The following is a 9,560-nucleotide window of genomic DNA, read 5'->3' on the forward strand; positions in this document are numbered from 1 at the left end:
GCTCCCCTGCCCTTTCATGCACAACTTACTTTCCTTTTGTTTAGCCAAACTTATCTGCCCACCCTTACATCCATTCCCTTGAATTCACATGCCCACTACTATACCTTTTTGCATCTTACTCTACTCTACCATCACAATACAATCACCACCTCAAACTATTTTAAATTAACTCCAAGCTTACCACCTTCTCTTCTACTATACACACAAACTAGCACTGCACCATAATTTTACTACTGACCAATCACATCAACCCCACTCATCCTTATCACAAACTGCAAGATAAAACACCTAACCACATTATCAAAGCCCACTCTGAAGTTCATTCCAAACTTACCTTCAGCTGCACACATAACGTTTATTTATACCTGTACTACATTCACACACACAAATTCCACTTGCCCTAGTTTTAAACCCACTATCACAGTTGACATGCTCCTAACATGCCTAGCCTCTTTACTCTTATTTATCAACATTACAGCTATATCTTTGCATACCCCCACACACCAATACATATCAACGACCTCCTCTAACCCTCTCCCCAATAAACAACTCAGCTTCTCACATATCTCATCCCAGCTTTTCCCCTATACCCTCACATTCTATTCAAGCCACAAACTGGCCTCCACACCTTCTATGAAGCCACACTTGACACCAGTACTCTCACCTAGGAATAAAAAACACTTCCAATGGTACACACTCCTCATCACCTATCTACTTAAATGTGGGCATGAACATCCTAACCCTGGCCCACCCTCTAATCCTAACCACAAGAGTAACTCCAAAGATTTAAACATATTTACACTTAACCTTAGAAGTTGTTGTTGTCTTTCGGCTTTTCCCAGTTAGGGGTCGCCACAGCGGAACTCCGGTCCGCTAATGATTGGCAGTAAATTTTTACGTGCCGAGTTGCTGGCCCTGACGCACAACCTTCAACAAAGGTAAGCCCATTCACGCATGTCTCCACACAGAAGACACTCTAGCCGAGAATCAAACCGGACAACGTCTTACTGTGAGGCGACAACGCTACCACAGCACCACCACCGCAGATATAACCTTAGAAGTATATGTAATAAAATAGCCCCACTGCATGCCTGGATTGATCAAAATAAACCTGACATACTAGCCCTTACTGAAACATGGCTACATGCCAATGTAAAAGACTCAGAAATAATACCTCCAAACTTTACAATAACCAGAAGAGATGGATCTTAAAAAAAAAAAAAAAAAAAAAAAAAAAAAAGTGTGGTAGCATTTCTATATCCCTCTACACTCAACATCACACCCTACACCAGTAATATACCCATTGTTTCCAATGCTGAGGTACTATCTCCTTTTTGAACCTCAATATATCAAAAAGAATTTGAATAATAGTAATATATATCCCTCCAGGTAACAATATACCAGTGTGGGAAAATATTTTATCCTGGCCATCCCAAACAATAAACCTTGAAACAATAATCTTAGGAGATGTAAATATAGATTGGCAAACCATAGCTTCCGACTCCCCCACAAATAGTATAAATCTGTACGTTTTTTCTCAGCTTATCAATGCTCCAACACGATACAGCAAAGATCTTGCCTGCAAAACCACCTTAGACTGGATTCTAGTATCCCACCCTGCTAATTACCCCTTTTCTGGTACACTGCCTAGCTCTCTGAGCGATCATCTGCCAGCTTACTCCCTTAGAACAAACTCCCAACAACTAAGAGTACACACTCTAAAATCAGTTAGGAACTCAATTTTTGTCGGCATAAATTCAATCTCCTACAGGAAATAGATTGGACACCCCTTAAATAACTACCCCTTAATGCTTCTGTACTGTACTTTAATAATACCTTCCTTCACATAATACACCAGCTTCCATTCGAATGAAAAGAATCAAAAAGAACTCAGCACCATGACTCTCTAAGGAATGTAAACACCTGATGAAGCAAAGGGACCTAGCCTGGTCAACCTGGAACCAAAACAAAAATGAAAAAATCATGGTAATTTCAAAACACTACATAACAAAGTGACAAAACAAATCAGAGATAAGAAGTCATATTATTCCCAGCTTCAATTCCAGAATAAAATCAATCCCAGTAAATTTTGGCACTCCACATCTTCCCTACTTAACCCTGGAAGAAATGGAGAGCACACCCTATCACTTGATACCCCTCCATCACAAACAGCCGGAAACTTTAACAAGCACTTCATAAAATCAATTTCAGACCTATTAACTAACACCCCTAATGCCAGACCCCCCCCCACACCTTTCAACCTATTCAGACACTGACCCCAGGCCATCAACTACTTCTCACCCTGTCATTACTAATCCCAATACTCAACAAAATGTCATACAAACCCCGTTCTCATTTCAGCCCATACCCACTGACACCATTAAGAAACCTCTACAAAAACAAACCCTGCTCTACTTCAGCTGACAATCTCCCCATACTACCTCAAACTGGCTGCTAATTCAGTTGCCTACCCAATCAGTAGTCTTATAAATAGGTCTTTATCTGAATCAGAAGTACCTACCATATGGAAACAATCTCATCGTCCCCATCCACAAAGGAGGCAACTCTTGATCCATCCAATTTCTGTCCTATATCCACCTTGTCACCCATATCCAAAATTCTCAAGAGAGGTATCCATCAGCACGTAATGCAATATATATTGCAAAACAATCTTTTAACCAAAGCCCAACATGGCTTACGACCTGGCCACAGCCCTATTATCTTTTACAGACACCGTGAACAAGGCCAGAGATGCAGGATGCTATACAGCCTCAGTATTCCTTGATCTCTCCAAGCCCTTTTTCTCACCCCTTACTTTTGAACACACTAACTTAGGCTTCTCACATAACACTGTAAAATGGTTTCAGAGCTACATCAAGGATCATAAACAAGCAGTGAAATGGTCCAACAAACTCTCACCCTTTCTCCACAACCCTACTGGAGTCCCTCAGGGCTCCATCCTAGTTTCCCTACTCTTCAACATTTTCACAAACAACCTTCATGCTTCCTCCCAACCTGGGACCCTCATTCAATACGCTGATGATTCCAGCATAATCTGCACTGCTCAATCGCTACCAGAACTACTCTCAAAAACTCAACAGTCCTTTACAGCAGTTGAATCCTTACATGGATGTGAAATGGCAAAATATAAAGAAAAACTCATAAACTGGGACTCCTACAGAAACATTTTTTTTTACTGCAGCAACCAAAACTTCCCTTACAAAAACATTGTTACTTCCTTCTCTTCTTTATAGTGCCCCTATCTTAACTAACTTACAAATTTCTACCCTAAGTAAGTTGGAACAACGCTATAACAAAGTTGCAAAGTTTGCCACAAACTCTAAATATCACACACACCACTGTAAACCACTCCTAGAATTAAACTGGCTTGAACAACCCAACCAACCTGCCTTTATTCAGCTATCCTCCTTGCACAACCTTATTTCCAAGCCTACTGCCTGCCCTGCACTAGCCAGTCTAGTCACATCTTGCACACCAAATCAATCCCTACAATCAGAAGACAAAAATCTCTTAGCTATCTCAAATCCCACAAGAAAACCTGGTTACTATCTGTATTCATATTCTGTCTCTATACATTGGAATTCACTAACTCTAGCTACAAGGTGTATGCCTGGTCTAACCCATTTCAAAGCCTCTTTAAAAAATCATCCCAAAAATGCGTGGCTCTGCTCCTGCATAAAGCCTGCCAAATGCTCAGGTCTTCCACTTCTCTCACATTTCAATCCCTCACAGACTGCAAGATCCTAAGGCTCTTCCAACTCCTTCTCTGTTTCTATACCATATCCTTAAGCTACTGCTCAGGATTTATTTGCTCCTATTCCTAACTCTCTCTCTATCTGCATCACTAACTTTCTGGCTGGTATTTCTAAATCACGTATGACGACAGTGACTATTATCTTTGTAATGTTTTAACTGTACAGAATTGTTCAGATATGCAGTAATATATTACAACATCTTGTAGCAGTTTGTTCTTTCAACTTATTTTTTGTATAGTATCTCTAATGTAATCTTTATTGTACTGGATTATACTGTATTTGTATTGTACAGTATGTGGAGCTTTTCTGCCTGGGCCTCTGCTGAAAACAGGTTCTGTAGACCCAGTCAGACCACCCCAGTAAACAAATGTCAAATAAATACATTGTGGTATGACAGGGTTGTGAACCAATCCTCATTGTAGTGGATATCACAAGTGTGATAAAAACAGCTGAAGTATTTCTCATTATAGTTATAAACAAAAAACACTCTCTGAACCTAAATCACACAAAAACTAAACATTTTTCATTACATGGAAGTGAAATGGCAACAAAAATTATTCAGAGAGAGAGAGAGAGAGAGAGAGAGAGAGAGAGAGAGAGAGAGATACTGGCACATTTCTTGGTGTCTAACTCCTGGTGATTTCACAGCACCATTCTTTTACTTTCTGCAAACAACAGCAATACTGGATGCACTAAACAGGTAAACAAAGGCAGGAAAAGGTCAGCACTCACATGGTAGGTAGGTAATGCCCTGAAAATGTGGCAGTGACAGATGATTTAGCTATTGGGTGGATGGAGGTAATACACCTTTTTATAAGAAGGCTTCAATTATAAATAGGGAAGTAAATATACTGTTAAGTGTGTTCTTAGCAGCCAAAAAACACAGCGTTCACCTGTCTCTGCTTTGCCACATAACATTTTGATTGTACTATTCAATGTACAGTAAAGACACTAAACATAATCAGTAACTGCAATTAGAGATGTTCTGTTCTTCATACAAGTATACACGGGCATACTTCTAAATTGCTATTAGGCACAGCACTATTTATTTGCACGCCTTCAATGTCATACTCGTTTCCATCAAGTGTGTTGTGCTGACCTTCTGCTCTATATACAAAATGCAATAATCGTCTAGAATACCCCCCCCGAGTTACTACACCAGAAGCAAAAATCCTATATATTTCACAAAAAAGATGTGTGTATGTGCATGTGTCACCTGTGCTGCTTCAGTAAACAACTAAAACAGTATGTGATTTAAAAAAAATCTCAGAGTAGCAACGAATGTACTCAATAAAACTGCACTCAAAAGAAAAAAATAAAGGAATCTTTCATAATGATAAAAAATGTCAGCCTTACAATTTGCCTACCTAATTAGAACAGCACACTTACAAAGGGGGCACAATGTATAAACAATTAAAATACTGAAACATAGGTAGGTACTAGGCTATTGGCCTGGCTTTCACCACCCACAAAAATGATTTTCCTGTGCCCCTGTCGAGCAGAGCCACAGAAGTGATCCCCGGGGTGAATTTCCTATTACCCATCCAATCATCAAGATTTTTCTTGAAGAGTGCTAAAGAGCAGATCTGTTTGACATAGATAGGTAGTCTGTTCCAGAGTATGGAAAGTCTCTGGGACAGGAATCTATCCCTCCAGCATGTTCTGTTTATTGTGTTTAGGTCCTTGCATGTAGCTCGGAGGGATTGGGATTTCTAAGTGAAGCATGTCCAACTGCTTTGGGTTTAACAAAGCTTTGTATGTTAGGCAGAGATCACCTCTGAGTAGGCGATATGCGACGGAGTAAAGTTGGAGTTTTTTTTAGACGTTCTGCGTAGGGCATCTGTTTGAGGCTGGTAATCCTTTTTGTGTGGTATTTCTGCGGCCTTTCCAGTTGTTGTAGATGTCTTGTGAGGTAGGGGTTGTACTCTATAATGGGACTAATGAGTGACGAGTAGAGTGGAACAATGACCTCTTTTTTTCCTGGATGAGAAACCTTTAGTGATGAGGTGTGCCACTTAGAAGGATTTCCTGACTACTGTGGCGATGCGATTATCAAAGGAGAGACTACTGTCCATCTGTGTCCCAAGGTCTCTTGCCACACTTTCGGTGTTAAGTAGACTACCGCCTATGTGGTAGTTCATGAGTACAGAGTTTTTACATCTGTCTTTACTGCAGTGCTCTACTGCGAGTGGATTAGAGTCCACAACTGAATTTCTAAACAGTTTAATCTAGATGATGACATGAAACCCCATGATATTTACAATTTTGCATAAAGACAGTGGCTATAGTGCTGAATACTTCAATATCCACTTATCAACGAAAGACAATAAAAAACATCTGAATATTGAGAAATAACAGACGCATTCTTACCATAATACTTATCTACGACAAGACACTTTCCTTTAAGTTTATGAATTTTTGTATCCTGTCCCCCACTATAACGTAGGCTTTTTATTCTCTAAAGTTAGTGCACTTGGGGCTATGCATGTCCTACTTTGATTTTATGAATCAGATTTAGCCTTGCTCTTCCTAGAGTCACTGATGTTCCTCAAAGTCAGACAGTGTTACAGGGGCATAACTTACTAAATAAACAAGCTATGCCTATAAAAAAAGTTATATCCTAACTATACACGGTCTAATTTAGGTAGAACTTTTATACAATAATGTGCTGCTCTTTTTGATCCAAAAAAAGTTATATCCTAACTATACACGGTCTAATTTAGGTAGAACTTTTATACAATAATGTGCTGCTCTTTTTGATCCTCTGCTGTGATTTGTAATTGCCAATGTTATGATTTTAACGCTCTGAGGTTTATTTATTTATTTTAACCTATTTGATGCCCGTTTACACCAACTGGATAAACTGTAGTCTTTAAGGAGCGCCGTTTGGTTAAATAACTTACTCAGTCACACAGGTGGAAGAGCTTCATTCCTCTGCTGTGCCAACTACCACTGCCAGATTAGGTTAACTCACACCTATGCGGTGTGGAATGTTACACCTCTAGCAGCCTACACACATGTTGCATTCCACAACATTTTCTGAAATATAAACTTAAAAAGCATAACACTAAATTGTACAACTTGAATACTAAAAACTGTTAAAACTAGACAAACAGTGTTAGAAGTATTCTTCACAGTGATAATCCGTGCATTCATTCTTTTCCACATATACTGTACAAATCCTTAAATAATATATTTCTAAACTTCCACAGATTTCATATCTTAACTATACAACGTAGACTTACACTATTAGACCATTTTGTTAGAAAGTCATTAAGTTTTCAAATGACAAGGTATTCCTCTGCAAGTGCATGCTTACTGAAATATGAAACGATATGTTTAATTAGCAATGGAAATAATACTAGCTAAAACGTTTATGCTCGTGCCATACATTCTGCAACTGCCCAGCTTTCCAAAAGCTGCTATTAATTTTAAAACTGACGACTATTCTCTCGACAGAACCTGATCGGTTTGATAAGATCATAGTCACTTTGAGAGCCCACTTTGGCTGATGGATCGATCAGAATTGTGAAATAGTTCTTTCGTTTCAATTACATCTGGATAAAACAGTTTAACGGACAAGGTTCGTTGCCTAGTTTAAGGTTACAATTTTTTTTTTTTTTTTGGTGGGGGGGGGCTTTTAACCTTAAATGAACATCAACATAAATTGATCAAAAGCGTTAATATAAGCCACTATACACTTATGCACACGTTTTTAGAATAACTGCCCTTCATACCATGGTTACTGGAATCCAGCCCGGACGCTAGAAATACAGACAAAATGTGGTTGCAGTTAAACTCAGACTTTAGCAGCAAATAGGCCGTCATAAGAGATCGGCTCCTAATACTAACTACGATGAAAGTTCAGTTTTCCAGTAGATGGGAATGGCTGCATACTACACCCTACACAATGCTACACTGTACCAGTAATTCTACTGAAAGTGCTTCAGGAAAAACACTTACCATAAAATGAGCACGACCGAATGCGGCTAAACACAGTATCATTACAAAAAAAAAAACTACTTACTCGAACTGCTGATTTCAACATTTTAAATAGGAATCACTTATTAACTTACTTTCCTATTACCAGACTTGCATTTTCATAAACTGCTAACTTTTTCATGTCTTCCCGGAGCAGAAATTTTTCCCCATTATTACAACACAAACAAGTTGTTTTATGTTTTTCACTAAAGTCTATAATCCGTTGACATCTTCAGTCACTACCGTCCAGAAAATCATTAATTAACCCAAACGAAGAAAAGAGAAAGAACTAGGCAAACTGCACAGCATTTCGGGAGATCTGTATTTTTCTTTTCGTTAAAGACACAGATCCAATAAACGTGTTTACCTGAATGCCTCATAATTCTTTAATGTTTGTAGAGCTGGGTTGTTAATGGCGTTTAATTGTTGCCTCTATCTGGCGCTGAGGTCCATTAGCTAATCCACTGCACCTTGGAAATAATACTTAAAAAAATCTGTAAGATATTACTGACCAGTAATTCATTTTAATTTGACCGGTCAGGTATAAGTACCTCAAACTAAACATTTCTGCCCACAAGATGTGCAATAGCAACCCTCCCAGCACTCCAATGGAGGCCTTAACCTCTCATGTGTACCCATCACCCCATTCCTAATTATAGTACATTCTTTACTTTAATAACATAAATATAATTTTTCATTCTTTAGGAACTGTTATATCGAGAGAAAGTCAGAAAACTATAATGGTTGAAGATTTTATTAAGAGTTTAATTTTAGTACATAGGTTCATAGGAGTTTATTAAGATAATTGCCCTAGGGCCCTTACTTCTTCTTCTTTCGTCTTTTTCCCGGTTATGGGTCACCACAGCGAATCAACTGTCCGCTCATGATTGGCAGTGGAGTTTTTACGGTGTTGAGTTGCCAGCCCGGCGCCCAACCTTCCACAGAAGGCACACACATGCACACACTCACACCTAGGGCCAAATTTAGAGTGTCCAATCCACCTACAGCATGTCTTTGGGATGTGGGAGGAAACCGGAGCACCTGGAGGAAACCCACGCGACTGCAGGGAGGACATGCAGACTCCACACAGAAGGCACCCCAGCCGAGAATCGAACCAGAGAACCTCTTGCTGAGAGGTGGCAACAATAACCGCTGCACCACCGCGGCCGCCCGCCCTAGGGCCCTTACAAGCCTAGCTAAATTCAACCCTTGTTCCCTTAAGGTCTAGATATATGGTCTATATTATAAGCAGATCTAAATCAGCATCGACTGCCCCTTCCAAGAGGAACACAGGTGAAACCCCTGGGGCAAATTCCAGTTTCCCATCCAGTTGTTTAAAGTACGCTTAAAAAGGGTTAACGAGGAGCTCTGTTTGACCTGTATTGGAAGTTTATACCACAAGAGAGGCAACCTCTGGGAGACATATCTGTCTCTCTAGCAAGTCCTGTTGATGTCACATGCTAGGTTAAGGTCCCTGGAGCAAGTGAATCATGTACCATTTGACTTACGAATGTATGCAAGGCACAGCTCGCCTCTGAGTACTCTATATGATACAGAGTATAGTGACAGTGATTTCAGTCTGTCTCTGTAAGACATGTGCTGAAGACCCTGCATTTTCTTTATGAGGAACCTTTGAGGTCTCTCCAGTTGCTGCAAATGCCTGTTTAGATACATACTAAAGGGAGCAATGTACTCTATTATTGGCCTGATGAGGGAAGAGTACAGGGGGGTTATAACCTCTTTTGTTCTGGAAGCTATGCCCTTGCTTATGAGGTGAGCAATGTACAAGGCCTTCTTTACTAT

The 9,560-nt window shown here is 39.6% G+C and overlaps 1 protein-coding gene across 2 annotated transcripts in view; it reads right to left on the minus strand.

Annotated features, from left to right (window-relative positions):
• AMDHD1 (amidohydrolase domain containing 1) overlaps nucleotides 1–8,326 on the minus strand; it is an 868,564-nt gene extending 860,238 nt beyond the window's left edge. The window contains exon 1 of one of the 2 annotated variants that reach the window (XM_044087629.1): nucleotides 8,125–8,326. Coding sequence is in view for 1 of the 2 variants with exons in the window: in XM_044087628.1 (XP_043943563.1) it covers nucleotides 7,853–7,899 (47 nt within the window). In the remaining variant the exon portion in view is untranslated. Of the gene's footprint in view, nucleotides 1–7,852; nucleotides 8,105–8,124 lie in introns of those variants that run through there. The other variant, XM_044087628.1, reaches the window with a different exon arrangement.
• Between the last annotated feature and the right edge of the window lie 1,234 nt (nucleotides 8,327–9,560).

The sequence above is a fragment of the Protopterus annectens genome, chromosome 11.part0 (genome assembly GCF_019279795.1).
Source record: "Protopterus annectens isolate FY-2018-M chromosome 11.part0, PAN1.0, whole genome shotgun sequence".
NCBI classification, from domain to species: domain Eukaryota; kingdom Metazoa; phylum Chordata; order Ceratodontiformes; family Protopteridae; genus Protopterus; species Protopterus annectens.